Source organism: Pelophylax lessonae (assembly GCF_965119305.1).
Source record: "Pelophylax lessonae genome assembly, chromosome: 4".
Classification (NCBI taxonomy): Eukaryota; Metazoa; Chordata; class Amphibia; order Anura; family Ranidae; genus Pelophylax; species Pelophylax lessonae.
In genome coordinates this window covers 228,011,781-228,031,982 of record NC_138771.1, presented here as the reverse complement: position 1 = coordinate 228,031,982, position 20,202 = coordinate 228,011,781, and the positions used below count along the sequence as shown (strand labels likewise).

The 20,202-nt window shown below is 42.5% G+C and overlaps 1 protein-coding gene across 3 annotated transcripts in view; it reads left to right on the top strand.

Moving 5' to 3' along the window:
- Positions 1 to 20,202, top strand: part of ST7 (suppression of tumorigenicity 7) — a 268,989-nt gene that overhangs the window by 172,580 nt on the left and 76,207 nt on the right. For all 3 annotated transcript variants that reach the window (XM_082255306.1, XM_082255305.1, XM_082255307.1), the window contains exons 9-10: positions 16,654 to 16,768; positions 17,925 to 17,997. In XM_082255306.1, the coding sequence (XP_082111432.1) occupies positions 16,654 to 16,768; positions 17,925 to 17,997 (188 nt within the window). The remainder of the gene's footprint in view (positions 1 to 16,653; positions 16,769 to 17,924; positions 17,998 to 20,202) is intronic.

Sequence of the window (20,202 nt, the reverse complement as noted above, 5' to 3'; positions counted from 1 at the left end):
CGACCTCGGAGCGGCCGGCACGGACTTCATAACATTGAAGTCTATGCAGGTCGCTCCGGGTCACCCCAAAGAAGCTCCGGACACTTTTTCTAAGTCGGAGCGACTTGTGTCGCTCCTATTAGAATGGGTCCGCAGCTTCTCTATGGAAGGCGACCTGTCAGGCGACCAGGTCACCTGACAGGTCGCCCCAGTGTGAACGGGGGCTAAGAGGTTAAACTGCCCTGTTTTACAGACTGAAGTTCATTCCTTTGATCTAAAAGAATGAAATGATACATTGTAAAACATTGTGTTTATGGTTATCTCCCAGCTTTAACCATATTGATAAACATTTGCCAGAGACTACTTAGTGAGCAGAGAACAGCTCTGATAAATCGAGGAAATGCTGTTTTAAGATCGTGAGGGAGGTGAATGCAGATCGTGATTTTATTTTTTTTTTTTTAATGATTAATCATGCAGCTCTACCCTCCCTGTCATTTGTGTAGTCTGTGTACATCAACTGACTTGGCTCCCCTCCCCTCCCAAGGACGAAGAGTGCAGATACCTCTTCTGACATATCTCACATACATCAGAAGGGAATATCAGTCCTCCCACTGGACTCCCTGTGATCAGCAAGGAGAGGAGACCATGTGACCACAAAAAGCACAGTTTAAATAATGTTATTTGAAGAAAAAACAAACCACACTGCACTTACTATGGCTATAAAAAGAGATTACAAGGAGTTTAATAATGTGACTTTACAACTACTTTAGTACTTTTGTCATATAAGGACTTTTCTTTGCTCTGTGCCTTGGTTATGTTGCTTATCTCTCCTAAAGGGGAGATGCATCTCCTCTGTTTTTGCAACATGACCAAGCTCCGCTTCTGACTTGATCTTAAAGTGATCCCAAAACCAAATGCATTTTATTGCTGGTCACCTATTGTTAGCAGTGGCGACTGCATTTGTTTTCTTTTTTCTTTATTTTTGCCCGGCGATCCAGCCAGTAAGTCAGTTTCCTTTAACGGACTACGCTGTCTAGGCAAAGTAACATTTATCCCAAAAAGGCAAAAAACTGTTTGCTAGCGTTAGCTGGTGTTAAGGTTCAATTTGTTATTCAAGTACATCCTAATCTGTTAATGTAACACTACATTCCCCCCCCCACCTCAGATTGATAATGCTGCTATCCAAAGGTGTCTGCTTTACTGCTTCTTTTATTTTTGGGTTTATTACCTCTTTAAGATGCACACATACTTCTCCATGGTTCTACAGATCTCTCAGCCAGATATATTTATGTTACATACATCTAGAAGGGTGAAATATTTTGGTGCTGCCCTGTTGGCACATAAATTGCTGTGTGCAGGGGGTGATACGATTCATCATCCAGTGCTCCCTTTAATAGCTTGGAACCAGATAACATACTTTGCAGTGTGCTAAGCCTAAGTGCCGGTTCACACTTATGCGATTGTACTGCGAATGCGATGCGTTCTAAATAGTCTCCAATCGCATGCATTTACAAAATACATTGAATTCGTGACGGTCGTTCACATCTATGCGTTGCGATCCAGATGCGAATGTGATGCGATGATAAAAAGGGTCTTGTGCGTAAGACTGTTATCTCCCAATAGCATGTTCACAGGACTGGTGTGTCTACCATTACATAGTTGTATATAGTTACATAGTTGCATATAGTTACATAGTAGGTGAGGTTGAATAAAGACAATAGTCCATCCAGTTCAACCTGTGTGGGTGTGTGTGGCTGTAATCATCTCACATAGCCCTTAATGTCCTGATCCTTGAGATGTAAGTCTAAGAGTCTTTTGAAAGCCACCATACTTCCCGCAGAAACCACTTGTGGTAGAGAATTCCACAATCTTGTAGCCCTAACAGTAAAGAACCCCCCTCGTTGCCTGAGGTTAAAACGCTTCTCCTCTAATCGCATGGTATGCCCTCTTGTCCTCATGCAATCCCTTCGAATGAACAGCTTTTTTTCTAAGCTGAGATCCCCATTGAGAAATTTATAAATTGCTATCATGCCCCCCTCAGGCGTCTCTTCTCCAGGGAGAATAAATCGAGCGTTTGCAGCCGCTATTCATAGTTAAGGTCCTCCAATCCCCTAATCAGTTTAGTTGCCCTTGTCTAGACTCTCTGCAGCTCCAACACATCCCTCCTGAGGACTGGTGACCAGACCTGGACAGAATACTCCAGATGCGGTCGGACCAGAGTTTTATAAAGTGGAAGGATTATAGTCTTATCTCTTGGAATTCATCCCTTTCTTTATGCATGCTAATATTCTGCTGGCTTTGGCAGCTGCTGCTTGACATTGCATGCTGTTGCCTAATCTATCATCAACCAAGACTCCCAGATCCTTCTCCATTTTTGATTCCCCCAAGGGTTCCCCTCCTAATGTGTATTGTGATTTTATGTTTTTAGTCCCTAAGTGCAAAACCTTACACTTCTCCACATTAAACCTCATTTGCCATGCCGTTGTCCACTCCGTTATTTTGTCCAGGTCATTCTGTAGGATATCTGCTCCATGCTGTGCAGTTATTGCCCTGGCCAATTTTGTGACATCTGCAAAAACTGATAACGAACTACTGATCCCGTCCTCAATGCTGTTTATGAATAAATTGAACAAGGTTGGTCCCAGGACTGAGCCCTGGGGCACCCCGCTTACTACCTCAGACCAGTCTGAGTATGCGCTGTTTATTACCACCCTTTGGACACGGCCTTTTAGCCAGTTCCGTATCCAAGAGCAAACCCTGCTGTTGATACCTGCATACCTTATTTTATAAATTAAGCGCTTGTGGGGAACTGTATCAAACGCCTTAGCGAAATCCAAGTACACCACATCTACTGGTCTGCCCCTATCTAGCTCACAGCTCACCTCCTCGTAGAATGTTAAGAGATTGGTTTGACAAGAACGCCCATTTGTAAACCCGTGCTGATTATTGCTGATGATGATGTTGTTGTCTTTAGCATATTCTACGATATAGTCTCTTATCATCCCCTCCAGAAGTTTACATACTATTGATGTCAAACTGACAGGCCTATAATTTCCCGGGATATGCCTCTGGCCCTTTTTGAATATCGGAATCACGTTAGCTTTCCTCCAATCCCCTGGTACATCTCTTGTCTTAATACTGTCAGCAAAGATCAGGAACAGTGGTCTGGATATAACCTTACTGAGTTCCTTGAGTACTCTCGGATGTACGCCATCCGGGTCTGGTGATTTGTTTGTGTTAAGTTTATCCAGCCTTTCCCTGATTTCACCCTCTGTTAGCCATAGTGGCAAGTCCTGTGTATTACTACTAACCATACAGTCATGGTCAGTGCACCCCTCTGTAACCATCCTCCCATCGTTAATTATGTGTGCAATATGCTCTGCCCTAGTTTTTTTGCCAACAGATATGGAAGGTGGATATTTCATATCTCTAGATTCTTACTCAAACTTGGGATTTTGCATGGTGGGCACTATGATATTCCTTACAGCTCCTGCACTGTTTGTACCACTACTTATCCCTCCTCCTTGGGACCACACTTCTTCTTCACCTTATTGCTTGAACATTTCTCAGACCTTTGCAGGCTGTTTTACTCTAACTGATGCTGTAAAAAGTTAATTTTTAGGGTGGAACTCCGCTTTAATACTAAAATTGACCCAACCAGACTTCATTCTCACGGAGCTAGTCGAACAACTCCAGCTTTCTGGTTGCCTAAATATAATCTGGTAGATATAGGGAGGTGGAAATTCCCTAATGCTTGTGCTTTTTCTTGTTAGTAAGAGGCTCATCCGTCCTTTCCAAAATACATTTCAAATTCACATTCCTGAGATACAAATGATGATAAAATCCTGGCTTATTTTGCCAAACTGGAGTATGTTCCCTGTATCTTTCCCCACATACAGACAAAAAACTTTATTAAAAGGGAACCAGACAGAGGACCCCTTTTCTTGCCTTGGATATGGAACCGCACCGGTGTGATCGGTCACTGACTATGTCCACTAGACACAGCCGAAGACTGATCACTGCACCTGCCTTCTGCCAGTGTCATGTGATCGCTGTGACTAATCACAGTAGATCACTTGACAATGGTAAACAATTAATGGCTTCTTTTCATGCCACCCATTGTATATAATTGTGTTGCTAGCTGTGATTGGTCACAGTGAACACATGGTACATACTGGCCAATCACAGCCCATCTGTACCATGTGATTAGCTTTGATAATTACAGCTAATAATAACAAAAGACACTGAGTTAGTTTTATTCAGTAATTGTTGCTTCTGCCAATGAAATTCGTTGGTATATGCAATCATAATGTGTAATAAATATTAATAATATTATAAAAATATGTACTAAATTACATACGATCACCAGTCAGTGTCCCTGATCACTGCCACACCAGTTATGATAATGCTGTACTGCACTAGTGATCGTATGTTATTAAAAAAAAAAAAGTGAATTTTTTAATTTACTGTGTTTTTCAAAATATGACAACTTAAAAAAAACTCACCGTGTCTCTACCTTGGACTATGTACTTTCCAAAAAGGGGTCATTTGGGGGTATTTGTACTGTCCTGGCATTTGTGGGCCTTAAGAAATTAGATCTTTCAACATTTTTTGTCCTTGTTTGTTTAGCAAAAAATAAAAAAACAGTGGTGATTACCGCTAAAAGAAAACACTATTTGTATGAAAAACAATGATAAAAAGTTCTCATGGGTACAGTGTGGCATGACCGCACAATTGTCATTCAAAGTGTGACAGCGCTGAAAGCTGAAACTTGGCCTGGGCAGGAAGAGAGTAAATGTGCCCAGTATTGAAATGGTTAAAGAGAAACTTGCACAAACATACCAACATTTCTATACATGTTCTGTAATTTTTCAGTAGTTTACGCTTTAAAACATGGACTATCTCCTCCTGACCTTTCTCGTGGCTTATCCATGCCTAGGATGTCTTTGGCTGTGTTCTAGAACTCTGAGACAACCATAGGGTTGGTCCATCCCATTTATATTTATATTATTTGGCAAAACAGCTGGTGTATGTACACTGGTGTAAGAATATGGCAAATAGAACATTGAAAGCTTTACTCATGGGTCATTCCCTAATCTTGTGCATAAGCAAGTTCTCTACCATACCAAAGGAGCCACTTCCTTAAAAAATCTTTATAAACGCAGCCAGCCTTCCAGGTTTTTTTACTCACTGTGGAACCTAGGAGTTAATTCTATGCATTGTGTAAAAAGGCTGTTTTATTCTGTCTTAATCGTTCCATAGTCGCCAATCCATCTCTGACAGTACAGCGCCTTGGGGGCACTCTGCACATGCTCAGTTTAGTCTGTATTGTTAAGAGGTTTTTTTTTTTTCTTAGGAGGCTGCATGTGATCAGCACTGTGCAGACAAAGTCAGGGGTCCTGTAGCCTCATAGGACAATCAGAGTAGATTAAAAACTTTTCCTACAAGCTTTAACCAAACACTGATAGAAGTCAAAAGACTGCTATATACTGCTGAGGAGGAAAGGTAATTAGCAGTTTATATTTACTAAAATAAGTGCATTTCCATGTTCTGTGTACTGTGGGAGACCAGATATAGGGAATGCAGTTTAGTAACACTTTCAGCACTGGGGCTTTTTTGTAACATGTATTTTGGCTTGGTTTTTAATGCACATTTTGGTGCGGGTTTTTTTCGACGGATATTGGTGTGGTTTTTTTACACGTATTTCGGAGCTTCTTTTAACCACTTACAGACTGCCCCACGTACATATACTGCAGCAGGGCTGCTTTCAGTGTGAAATCACGTACCTGTACGTCATTTCCATTTGTGGGTCTGGGGCGCGCATGTCCAATCACAGCAGGAGCCAATCAGCGGGTCACGAAATTGATGTTCGTCGGCACCCGGTGATCGTTCCCGAGAGAGGCAGAACGGCTGTCGGGCTATGTAAAAAGGAAGATCGCCGTTCTATCAGAGGGTAAGATGAAGATCCTGTGTTTCTGCTAAGTAGCAACACAGATCTGTCTTACCCCAGTCAAAGCACCCCCCACACAGATGGAAAGCACTCCCTGGGAACACATTTAACCCTTTGATCGCCACTGGTGTTAACCCCTTCCCTGCAAGTGTCATTGGTACAGTGACAGCGAATTCTTTTTTAGCACTGACTACTTTATTAGTGTCATTGGTCCCCAAAAAGTGTCACTTAGTGTCAGATTTGTCCCCCGCAATGTCGCAGTCCAGCTAAAAATTACTAATCGCCGCCTTTACTAGGGGAAAAAATTACCATTCCATAAATCTATACCATAGTTTGTAGACGCTATAACTTGCACAAACCAATCAATATACGCTTATTGGGATTTTTTTTTTTTTTACCAAAAACATGTAGCAGATTATATATTGGCCTAAACTGATGAAGAAATGAGAGGTTTTTTTTAAATTTTTTTATTGGATGGGTTCTAAAGCCATATATATATATATATATATATATATATATATATATATATACAGTGGGTACGGAAAGTATTCAGACCCCCTTAAATTTTTCACTCTTTGTTATATTGCAGCCATTTGCTAAAATCATTTAGGTTCATTCTTCTTCCTCGTGAATGTACACATAGCACCCCATACTGACAGAAAAACACAGAATTGTTGACATTGTTGCAGATTTATTAAAAAAGAAAAACTGAAATATCACATGGTCCTAAGTATTCAGACCCTTTGCTCAGTATTTAGTAGAAGCCCCCTTTTGATCTAATACAGCCAGGAGTCTTTTTGGGAAAGATGCAACAAGTCTTTCACACCTGGATTTGGGGATCCTCTGCCATTCCTCCTTGCAGATCCTCTCCAGTTCTGTCAGGTTGGATGGTAAACGTTGGTGGACAGCCATTTTTAGGTCTCTCCAGAGATGCTCAATTGGGTTCAAGTCAGGGCTCTGGCTGGGCCATTCAAGAACAGTCACGGAGTTGTTGTGAAGCCACTCCTTCGTTATTTTAGCTGTGTGCTTAGGGTCATTGTCTTGTTGGAAGGTAAACCTTCGGCCCAGTCTGAGGTCCAGAGCACTCTGGAGAAGGTTTTTGTCAAGGATATCCCTGTACTTGGCCGCATTCATCTTTCCCTCGATTGCAACCAGTCGTCCTGTCCCTGCAGCTGAAAAACACCCCCACAGCATGATGCTGCCACCACCATGCTTCACTGTTGGGACTGTATTGGACAGGTGATGAGCAGTGCCTGGTTTTCTCCACACATACCGCTTAGAATTAAGGCCAAAAAGTTCTATTTTGGTCTCCTCAGACCAGAGAATCTTATTTCTCACCATCTTGGAGTCCTTCAGGTGTTTTTTTAGCAAACTCCATGCGGGCTTTCATGTGTCTTACACTGAGGAGAGGCTTCCGTCGGGCCACTCTGCCATAAAGCCCCGACTGGTGGAGGGCTGCAGTGATGGTTGACTTTCTACAACTTTCTCCCATCTCCTGACTGCATCTCTGGAGCTCAGCCACAGTGATCTTTGGGTTCTTCTTTACCTCTCTCACCAAGGCTCTTCTCCCCCGATAGCTCAGTTTGGCCGGACGGCCAGCTCTAGGAAGGGTTCTGGTCGTCCCAAACGTCTTCCATTTGAGGATTATGGAGGCCACTGTGCTCTTAGGAACCTTAAGTGCAGCAGAAATCTTTTTGTAACCTTGGCCAGATTGTGCCTTGCCACAATTCTGTCTCTGAGCTCTTCAGGCAGTTCCTTTGACCTCATGATTCTCATTTGCTCTGACATGCATTGTGATCTGGAAGGTCTTATAGAGACAGGTGTGTGGCTTTCCTAATCAAGTCCAATCAGTATAATCAAACACAGCTGGACTCACATGAAGGTGTAGAACCATCTCAAGGATAATCAGAAGAAATGGAAAGCACCTGAGTTAAATATGAGTGTCACAGCAAAGGGTCTGAATACTTAGGACCATGTGATATTTCAGTTTTTCTTTTTTAATAAATCTGCAACAATGTCAACAATTCTGTGTTTTTCTGTCAGTATGGGGTGCTATGTGTACATTCATGAGGAAGAAGAATGAACCTAAATGATTTTAGCAAATGGCTGCAATATAACAAAGAGTGAAAAATTTAAGGGGGTCTGAATACTTTCCGTACCCACTGTGTGTGTGTGTGTATATATATATATATATATATATATATATATATATATATATATATATATATATATATATATATAAATAAATTTTATTTTAACTGTCGTTCTTTTTTTGTTTATAACGCAAAATTAAAAAAAAAAAAAAAAACGCAGTAGTGATTAAACACCAGCAAAAGAAAACTCTGTTTTTTGGGTACAGCGTCGCATGACCATGCAATTATCAGGTAAAGTAACACAGTGCATTATCGCAAGAAATAGCCTGGTCATGAAGGAGGGGGGGATAAATGTTGTGGAGCTGAAGTGGTTAATAGATATTTTGGAGCTTTTTAATGCATATTAACGCTTCAACGCATATTGACACGTTTTTATGTGCGTTTGGGGTGTCATTGCGGGACTTGTGTTTCCGGAATGTGTACAAAAAAACTTTCCTGGAATGCAAAGTTGTCAATAGGGTGTGGAGTGTTTTGCATTTTTTCAATGTATGTCACGTACATAAGTATTCACAGCCTTTGCCATGACACTCCAAACTGAGCTCAGGTGCATCCTGTTTCCCATGATCATCCTTGAGATGTTTCTACAACTTGATTGGAGTCAACCTGTGGTAAATTCAGTTTATTGGTCATGATTTGGAAAGGCACACACCTGTCTGTTTAGGGTCCCACAATTAACAGTGCATGTTGGAGCACAAACCAAGTGATGAAGTCCAAGGGAATTTTCTGTAGACCTCCGAGACAAGATTGTATCGAGAGTCAGATCTGGAGAAGGTTACAGAAAAATGTCTGCAGTATCAGTAGCCTCCATCTATAAATGGAAGAAGTTTGGAACCTCCAAGACTCTTCCTTGAATGTGCCACCCGGCCAAACTAAGAGATTGGGGGAGAAGAGCCTTAGTCAGGGAGGTGACCAAGAACCTGATGGTCAATCTGACAGAGCTCCAGGATTTCTCTGGTGGAATGCTGCAGAGATATGTGTTCTTCTGGAAGGTTCTCCTCTCTCCACAATCAGGCCTGTATGGTATTGTGGCCAAAATAGAGCCATGCCTGGAGTTTGCCAAAAGGCACCTGAAGCACTGCTGTATTTTGGCCTAGGCCGACAAGGCCTAGGGCGGCACTGTGCGGCGGGCGGCAAAAAAGCTGACCCCCGCATGAAAAAAAAAAAAACCTGATCCGTTCTGTGAGTCCCGTCTGCTTGTCTGCTCCTGCCGCCTCTTTTACACACACAGTCTCCGGCTTTCGGCAGTGAAGGGGCGTACGAACTTGCTAGGGAGGGAGGCGTTCGAACTTGCTAGGGAGGGAGGGACTGGCACCCCCATAAAGCGGCCAGTGACTGGCCAGATCGGCTGCACTTAATTCAGTGGGTGGGGCGGAGCCAGTAGCTCCGCCTACCCTCCTCCGCACGGCATGTAAGGGATACGAACTTCTCCCCAGGGCAGGTCTATGTAGGAGGAGAGAGAGGAGGACAAGGGAACCCCCAGGACATCCGACAGCAGGTAGGTGGGAATCCCGATTTTAGGTTATCACTGCTATGGCTACAAATAATAATTCCATTTAAACTTTGCAGTACATGAACTTTCACTGCATGTGAACTGTTAAATGAGTTTGCATTAGTTTCAGCATGTGCAACCTGCTCCATGCATGCTGAAACCAATAGAAATGCATTTAACAGTTCACATGCAGTGAAAGTTCATGTACTGCAAACTGCTACAAGCTTTAACCACTTCTGGACTGGAATATTTTCCCCCTTAATGACCAGGCCACTTTTTGTAATTCAGGACTGCGTTACTTTAACTAACATTTGTTCGGTTGTGCGACTCTGTACCCTAAAAAAATTGATATCCTTTTTTTCCCACAAAAAGCTTTCTTTTGGCGGTATTTGATCACCTGTGCGATTTTTATATTTATTACGCTATAAACAAAAAAAGAGCAACAAATTTTTTTCGCATTCTGCTATATCACATTCCCCAAAAAAAAATTAAAAATCAAAATGTCTCATCCTTTTAGGCCAATTTGTATTCTGCTACATATTTTTGGTAAAAAAAATCCCAATAAGCTTATTTGTATTGGTTTGCACAAAACTTATCGTGTCTACAAACTAGGAGAAAGATTTATGTCATTTTTATTTATTTCATTTTTTTTACTAGTAATGGCGGTGATCTGCAATTTTTAGTGGGACTGCGACATTGCAGCGGACAGATCGGAGCCCTAACTGACATTTTTGACACTTTTGGGGGGACCAGTAACATTACTACAGTAATCAGTGCTAAAAATATGCACTGTTACTGTAATATTGACACTGGCAGGGAAGGGGTCAATACTGTGGGTGATCAAAGGGTTAAGTGTGAGCCTAGGGGGTGTTTTCTAACTCTAACTGTATGGGGGATGGGACCTGTGATCCTAAGTAGGTGGATCACAGGGGCTCTATGATCATTCCAGAGAGAACAACGGTCAGCTGTGTTTACAATAGCTGACCATCGTTCTCTCTCAACAGGAAGCCATCGCGGGTGCCCAGCGACAACTGCGACCGCTGGCCCTGTGGAGTGGCATCCCCGCTGCCTAGTGAGGGCAGGAACGCGTGCTTACCCCCAACAGCGCTCCTACGAACCAATGTACCCATACGTTGGTTCGCGCAGCCGAGCCAGCCTTCCGCAGTAATTCTGCGGAAGGCAGACAGCAAGTGGTTGACCACTTGCCGACCGCCCGCTGCAGTTTTACTGCGGCATGTTGGCTCGGCTGCGCGAAACAGGAAGGGGTGTGGCATTTACATGAAGGGGTGGGTCGTAGTTAAATTAGGGGGTGCACGAATTTAGTCCGGCCTAGGGCAGCACAAAACCTAAATACACCACTGACCTGAAGGACTCTCAGACCATGAGAAACAAAATTCTCTGGTCTGCTGAAACAAAGATTGAACTCTTTGGCCTGAAAGGCAAGTGTCCTGTCTTGAGGAAACCAGGCACTGATCATCACCTGGCCAATACATCCCTACAGTGAAGCATGGTGGTGAGAGCATCATGCTGTGGGGATGTTTTTTAGCAGCAGTAACTGGGAGACTAGTCAGGATCGAGGGAAATATGAATGCAGCAATGTACAGAGACCTCTTTGATCAAAAAACCTGCTCAAGAGCGCTCTGGACCTCAGCCTGGGGCGATTGTTCATCTTCCAACAGGACAACTACCCTAAGCACACAGCCAAGATAACAAAGGAGTGGCTAGGGGACAACTGTGTGAATGTCCTTGAGTAGCCCAGCCAGAGCCCAGGCTTAAACCCGATTGATTATCTCTGGAGAGATCTGAAAATGGCTCTGCACCGACACTCCCTATCCAACCTGATGGAGCTTGAGAGGTCCTGCAAAGGAGAATGGGAGAAACTGCCCATAAAAAGGTGTGCCAAGCTTGTAGCGTCATACTCAAAAATACTTTTTGTGGCTGTAATTGGTGCCAAAGATGCTTCAACAAAGTATTGAGCAAAGGCTATGAATACTTATGTACGTGTGATTTTCTTTTTTTTCTTTTTTTAAATTTGCAAAGATTTCAAACAAACTTCTTTCACTTTGTCATTATTGGGTATTGTTTGTAGAATTTTGAGAAAAATAATGAACTTATTCCATTTTGGAACAAGGCTGTAAAATAACAAAATGTGGAAAAAGTCACGCGCTGTGAATACTTTCCTGATGCACTGTATATATAATACATTTTATAAATGATATCATTTGTAACCCTCTGGTGCTGATTTAAAGGAAGAAAGAAGTCTTCCTTTATTCGCACCAGCTTCTTTCCCAGATTCTCTGCCTCTGAGCTAAAGAATCTGTGACAGAGATATTTCACAATAACAGCCAGTGAGATCTTCAGATCTCACTTATAAACTGGCCGTTTGTTTACAAGTGAGTGGATATAAAATGGTCCCCTGCGCACATAAATGACCTGTATGGGATAACTCAGATGTTTAATGTCCACTAATGGACATGTTGCTGCTACTTAAAGTTATAATGACAATCAAATACCAATTTAACAGCTGAAAAAAGGCATTAGTAGCGCAAACACAACAAGGTCAGAAAAGACAAGCTCATCCACAACAGACATACGCTAGCAAAATAATATTGCAATCCATCAAAAACCCATATAATCCTTGATAAAGTCTCTAAATAGATGTAAAGGTAATCAAGGAAAGAAGAATCAAGATCCCAGGTGTGCAGATTGAAGGAATACACCTCACACTCCTCCACCAATTAGTGTCTCAATCCAGAGAAGATGGCAACTCACCAGACTGTGACGCCTATCCACTCTCATGGAAAGGCTCACAAGCGTAGTTACTAATCCCCAACAGGGGCACTGGATCCTACTGCTCATTCCTGGTCCTGATTCGACAGCCTCTGGACTTATTTTGGAATATAATTCTGGATATAGGAAAAATCCCTTTCTCCACCCCTTGCACACATTACACTCAGGATAAAAGAAAGAATTGCCGCAATAGCGTGATATTGTTTTTATAAAAACAAACTTTTATTAAGTTTCCTATATCATTACACTCACAAGTATAGTGAATCTTAAACAGCATGATTTTGCAAGATTGCAGATTAACTGACAGACATCCCGGGGGTCTCCTCACCCTCTCCATGGTGGTGTGGAGAGGGTCACTGCTGATCAATTCTGGTTGCCGTATGGTCACGCCCTAAAGCTTTTAGCATACATTCTTGACATGCTGAATATTTGCAACCCAACAGTTTTTTTCACTTTGAGTCTTAACAGATCACAATATGGCTAACACATCCTGCAAGGAAATTGGTGGCAATTTAAAAGAAATGTACTACCATTCCTTCTTTAAGGGAATGGATTTCATTACTGAAACAAATATTAAATAGGAGTAGAAACTAGCTGAACTCTTTCCTTTTTTTCTCCATTACTTTCCAGAACTAGCTTCCCAAATGTAAAGCTCAACAACAGGAATTTGTTTTTTTTTTACTTCTTTCATGTTGAATGACATCCTCTGTCATTCAGTGTACTATTGTGAGCTTGGGGTGTCATGCCGGAGGTGTCATCCTGCAGCCTGGTCTTGCAAGCAGAGTGGATGCTACTCTGTTTGCAAGAAATTAGAAAGTACAGCATTAGGCTGGTTAAAATTTAGGAGCCAGTTCTTGACGTCCTTCTGTTCTTGCGCTCCTGTCCCTCTCTCCTGCCAAATGCCCCCACAGAAAGCAGCCACTGCTCTGTGTCTCCATTGAAAGATGGAGCCGTGGCTAGGCCCCACCCCTTTCTCCCCTCATTGGCTCACTGACTTTAACAGCAGCGGAAGCCAATGGTGTCCACTGTGTGTCTCAGCCAAGCAGAAAGCAGTGTCCCAGACAGCCGAGTCTCTAGTGTAACATTGCTGAATTGAGATGGGACTCGGGTAAGTATTAGGGGAGCTGCTGCACTCAGAAGGTTCTTTATCTTAATGAATAGAATGCATTAAAATAAAAACCTTGTGGCTTTAGAACCACTTTAATGAATTAAACAATCAGGCATTTAATTATGATAAAGCATAGCTTTAGCTCCGTACCTTAAAGTGGATTTTTACTTTCTTTAGGTAATTTATTTATTTTTTAATACCTTTTGAGAGGGTACTGGCACCACATTTCAACAATGGTTATTTGCCTAAGTGAGAATGATGTCCCTTCTCCTTTTGCCAGAGCCCATGTGCAGCGGCGCTTCATCAAGGGGATGGGTGCAAGAACCTAGAAAATACACCCGGCCCTTGATGACGTCCGCATAGAGGATGACCATACAGGACCCGCCATGCAGAGGTGAAGTGACCGCTTTCACTTGACAATGCTGGATTTGCTGGGCATGTGATTGTTTTTTTTAGGGCAACCAGGTAAGAGGTAAAAGGGGAAGAAAAAACTAAAGACGAGTGAAGTTCCTCTTTGGCGTCTGGGTTCACATGGGGAAGAGATTTACTAAACCTGAAGCTGGTGCAACTCTGCCTAGAGACCAGTCAGCTTCAAGGTTTAATTGTCAAAGCTGAAGTTAGACGCTGATTGGCTACCGTGCACAACTGCGTTCGATTCTGAGTGCTCCAGATTTAGTAAATCGCCTCCAAGGTGTTACTGCAGACATGTCCATTACCAAAATGCTCCCAAGTGTGTGAAGAGATAAATAAAATAGTAACTCTATTCATATCTACACAGAATAGAAAGAGAAGGAATACAGTAAGATCATCAACATCAGAAAAAACAATACAATTCCAGCATACCAGAACTCATAGTTAAACAGATGTTTGCAGTTAGTTGCTCAAACTATAGGTGTAGATATTTTGTAACTTATTCCTGTAGTTTTAGGTGCTTGATGTATCAAAAAAAAATAATTTTTTGTTAGACTTTTTTGTAGCCATTTCTAAAGCAAACCCAAACTCTAATAATTAGACTATATTACCATAGTGATCAGATATTTTTAGGTTTACACAAGTTAAAATGTATGTAACAAGGTAGTATGTTCTACGGTTATGAAAACAAAAAACCTTATTAAACAAAAACAATATTCAGAGACCGCAATGGTATACAGGTCTGGCTTGGCAGAAATATATTAATCATACAAAACTTCATCTGAGTTGTCGTGGTCTCTTCTTTTCTCTATTCCAAAGTGTGGGTGTCCATGGCCATTCTATAAAAATATGTGGGGATTAAGATTGTAGAGTAACATGGGATAGAAGTGAACTGTGCTTTGGGTGCTGTACTACTAGTTACAGTGCCTTGAAAAAGTATTCCTACCCCTTTAAATTTTCTACATTTTGTCATGTTACAACCAAAAATATAAATGTATTTTATTGGGATTTTATGTGATCAACACAAAGTGGCACATAACTAAAGTGTAATGAAAATGATAAATGGTTTTCAGTTTTTTTTTTTACAAATATCTGAAAAGTGTGGCGTGCATTTGTATTCAGCCCCCTTTACTCTGATATCCCTAACTAAATTTTAGTGGAACCACTTGCCTTCAGAAGTCACCTAATTGGTAGAGTCCATCTGTGTGTAATTTAATCTCAGTATAAATATAGCTGTTCTGTGAAGCCCTCAGAGGTTTGTTAGAGTACTTTAGTGAACAAACAGCATCATGAAGGCCAAAGAACACACCAGACAGGTCAGGGATAAAGTTGTGGAGAAGTTTAAAGCAGGGTTAGGTTATAAAAAAATATCCCAAGCTTTGAACATCTCACACAGCACTGTTCAAGCCATCATCCGAAAAGGCCAGGCAAGGAGAGCATTAATCAGAGAAGCAGCCAAGAGGCCCATAGTAACTCTGGAGGAGCTGCAGAGATCCACAACTCAGGTGGGAGAATCTATCCCCAGGAAAACTATTAGTCATGCACTCTACAAATCTGGTCTTTATGGAAAAGTTGCAAGAAAGCCATAAGATGTCCCATTTGCAGTTTGTGAGAAGCCATGTGGGGGACACAGCAAACATTGAAGAAGGTGCTCTGCCCTGGCCAGCTGAGACCAAAATTTAACCTTTTGGCCTAAAAGCAAAATGCTATGTGTGGTGGAAAGCTCACACTGCACATCACCGTGAACCACACTACTGTGAAATCTGGTGGTGGCAGCATCATGTTGTGGGGATGCTTTTCTTCAGCAGGGACAGGGAAGCTGGTCAGAGTTGATGGGAAGATGGATGGAGCCAAATACAGGGCAACCTTAGAAGAAAACCAATTAGAGTCTGCAAAAGACTTGAGAATGGGGCGGAGGTTCACCTTCCAGCAGGACAACAACTGTAAACATACAGCCAGAGCTACAATGGAACGGTTTAGATAAAAGCACATTCATGTGTGAGAATGAGCCAGTCAAAGTCCAGACCTAAATCCAATTGAGAAACTGGCAAGACTTGAAAATTGCTTTTCACAGATGCTCTCCATCCAATCTGGCAGAGCCTGAGCTATTTTGCAAAGAAAAATTGGCAACAATTTCACTCTCTAGATGTGCAAAGCTGGTAGAGACATACCCAAAAAGACTTGCAGTTGTAATTACAGCAAAAGATGGTTCTACAAAGTATTGACTCGGGGGGGGGGGGGGCTGAATACAAATGCACGCCCCAGTTTTCACATGTTTATTTGTAAAAAAATATCTAAAAACCATTTATCATTTTCCTTCCACTTCACAATTGTGCCACTTTGTGTTGGTCTATGACATAAAATTCCAATAAAATACATTTACAATTTTGGTTGTAACATGACAAAATTTGGAAAATTTCAAGGGGTATGAATACTTTTTCAAGACCCTGTATATGGGTGAAGTATATTTTTTACCCAGTACTATTAGAGAAAAGTATTGTATTTCAGAAGCAAAGATATAGAGAATAGGGTGGCCTAGAAAATCCAACAATAATAGAAAGTAATGTACTTGTATTTTAAATCTAATGTAATAACTGTATGCACAAAAGTCACTTATGAAGAAGTTCTTTATCTGGCCATCTATGATTTCAGATGTATATTGCTAAAAAGGGCTGCTATATGATGGTGATATGATCTGCAGAGTATTTCTCCTGTGTACAGTGTGAACAAGCATTCATGCTAAAAGAACTGTGCTCTGTCCTATTTCTTCTAGTTAATGAAGGAGTTCCCACTGCTGAGCATGTTCAATATTCATGAGAACTTATTAGAAGCTCTGCTAGAGCTCCAGGCATACGCAGATGTGCAAGCAGTTTTAGCAAAGTATGATGGTAAGTTCAGTTCTTGTACTTCAAAACAGTTACAAGAAGTACCATATTTGCCATATCGCTATTAAATGGTTGTTTTTCAGGCTTTTTTGTAAGCTTTCCTGCTAGGCGCCATGTTTAGTATCTTAAAGAGGAACTGAACTCTGAAAGATGTACCCCCTCCCCCCCCCCCCCCCCCCCCAAAAAAAAGGCAGGCAAATAGCTACTCACCAGTAATGGTTGTGGTGTCTCTGCTGCTGATCTTGCCCCCATTACTGACTTACCATGCTTTGCTGTTCACTGTGTTTGTGTGAAGGTGGCCATCTTAGAAGCAGGGTTTAGACAGGGTTTTGCATTCTCATGTCAGGGTCTTCAGCTAATGGAGAACAGTAGGTCCCTGCAGCTGATAATACCCTGCAGCTGATAATACCTACCTTTCTATTTTCTTCCCTCAGAACAATTGTTCCTGGAAATGAGGGGAAGAAGCCCCCCTGGTGTATGCTCCAATAGCAGCTCAGACCTGAGGACGATCTCCCCGTCCAAACGTGATAGTGATGGGTGACTCAGTGGTCAAGCATCTCTGCTATCACATGGAAGGAGGGGGATTTAAATGCTTTCCCATATCCGAAAGTACCAAGTATGAAAATGTTTTCCTAAGCAAATAGAGCAGCAGGGGAGCTAAGAAAAGGTAAGTATAGCATATGTGGGGCCACCAATACATTTAAACCTTTTGCTCTACCTTGCATGGGTAAAGCACAGATCCTCAGGTGCTTTTATGTCAAAGCATTAATAGAACACTTTCATAATCCTCAGTCTCTATCCCAGAAATACTTGCAGTCCACACTGGTTCCACTTTTCCTGGAACAAGGACTCTATTTGGCCAAAAAAGATACGTTTGACGTGATGGCCTCAACCACTTTCAGTGATTATCTGTTTTTCTACTACATTATTTGCCCTCATCACATTGATTTATCAAATTTATCATTAAATTGTCCTGGATCTAGCACTTTGTACTGCTATATTGCATTTTTAGGGTCTTAAGAACTACATAATTTGACAAGTTGTTTTTTAATGTTCTTTAATATAAGAATTGGAAATTATGTTTGTTGGAAAGCTTTTTACTTGTTTTTTTTCTGCAATTCAACTTTTCCATAACAATAGTGTCTTCTTATCTCCACAGATATCAGTTTACCAAAATCTGCCACAATATGTTACACAGCTGCACTACTCAAAGCAAGAGCAGTATCAGACAAGTGAGTACTCTTACTAAGCCAGTGCTTCAGCTATGGTGAGCCAATATAATGTCCACAAAAGGTATTGCTCTAAAAGTGTAAATTTTTTAAATTCTTAAAATTTAAATATTGACAGGCTGGTTTATAGAAACTGAACTGTATTTTGAATAACCACCTGTTATACTGTGGCCGGGCAGGCTGGCTGCGCAAAATCACGTACTTGATTTTGTGCATGAGGTCTGGGACGCACGCCGCTGGAGCCCCACTTCCGCTGTGATTGGACACAGCGGTAGCCAATCAGCGGGTCAGACTGCTTCAATGGCAGCGGGGACACGCCGATCATTCTAAGGAGAGGCAGAGCGGCAGTCTGCCTATGTAAACAAGGCAGACCGCCATTCTCCATTTTCCTCTGTGACTGATCTTGTGTTTCTGCTAAGCAGAAACACGGATCTCAGTGTTCCTCTACCGCAGTGTTTCTCAACTCCGGTCCTCAGGGCACACTAACAGGCCAGGTTTGCAAGATAACTGAAATACATCACAGGTGATATCATTTGAACTTTTTTTTAGCACTGTATTGGTGTCACTAGTCCCCAAAAACGTCACTTGGTGTCAGATTTGGCCGCGGCAATGTCGCAGTCCCACTAAAAATCGCTGATTGCCGCCATTATTAGTAAAAAAAAATAAAAAGTCCATAAATCTATCCCATAATTTGTAGACACAATAACTTTTGCGCAAACCAATGAATATATACTTGTTGGGATTTTTTTTTTTTACCAAAAAAAGTAGCAGAATGCATATTGGCCTAAATTGACAAAGAAATTCATTTTCTCTTACGTCCTCCGACAGTCGCCGCCACTTCATATTCATCACTAATGGGGTTATTGACCTTTTCTCCGCAGGAGTAGCTAGGCAACAAAATAGTTAATATCAAAGCTTTTAGCATATCCCACCCCTAGGGGGTGGTCCCCTCAGTCAATACCTCCCTGCTTCCTGCATTCCCAACTCAGTTTCTAATGCCTAGCTTAGGAGTAGGCTGGCTGTTCCTGTGCTGGGACTCTGTCTCAGCTTCTTTTCTCTTTTTGATTTTATTTGGAGTTTTTTTTTTTCTCTTTCTTTTACTTAGCTGTTTATTTTCAGCATTAGTTAGCTTCTTCTGATGAAGATGATCGTGCGGAGCTGGGTCTCGGACTGGCCACCCTGGATCCCAGGGCTCAGGGCCAGGGGCTTCCCAGCCTGCCATCGAGCGTTCAGCACAGGTTTCCCTGGCACATTGAACGACCCATCCCTGTTCGCTGCAGGGATGCTATCTGTGAGGTGGCTACCTCACTGGACGCCATTGCGGTTTCGCACCGCAGTTCCATTGCATCACGGCTGCGACACTCCCTGTCCTCAGTACAGCAGTTTGGTCGCTGGAGCAGGCTCCCCACGCCATCCGGACTGGTAAGTGTATCTCTATGTGGGGATCTGTCTATTGTGTGTCAGTCTGGGACTGTGTGGCCCTGCATGTCTGTGTGGCTGCTGAGCTCCCTGTCAGTTCCTGTGTGGAATTGCTGCCTGTGTGTGGGCTGCGAGGGGGGGGGGGCTCTCCTGCTCTGCTGAGTGCATACATGAAGCAGTCTGGTTTTGGACATGCTGTGCGGCGATCGCTGCGGCGATCCGCCATTTTTTTGCGGCAGAATGATGGTGGCCGGTCCTGTGTGGTAAGGCGCGGCGTTTTGGCGCCAAACGCCGCCATTTTGGTGGCGATCGATCAGGCCACATGTCGGCGCCATTTTCTATTTGCCTATGAAGTCCTCAGCCGAGCGGCCATGTTTGTGTAGCCTTACATAGGCTTCACAGGGGCGGTCAGTCATTGCATCACTTCCTTTTGCTCTGGGACAGCGATCGGTGGCAGCAGCCTGTGTGATCTCTCCAGGTTTTTACCTTTCCATTTTCCTGTATTCCTTGCCTAGTGTTCTTATCCCTGTGGGGGTCGGTGTATTCAGTGGGTGTGGTGGGCTACGCTCGCCGCGATCTTAAAGGGGCAGTACTCCTTTTTTCCGAATACTACTGGGGCATGGATTCTCAGGATTGCAAGTTTCCTCCCGCCTTGGTGGGGGGCCAAGGGGCTGCTGCTTCCCCCGAGGGGGCTGATCTGGCTACTATTGTGGCAAATTTGGCTGCTCAGGTGCAGATGCTGGTGGCTGATCGATCCACAAAACGGCCCAGAGAGTCTATTTCTCTATC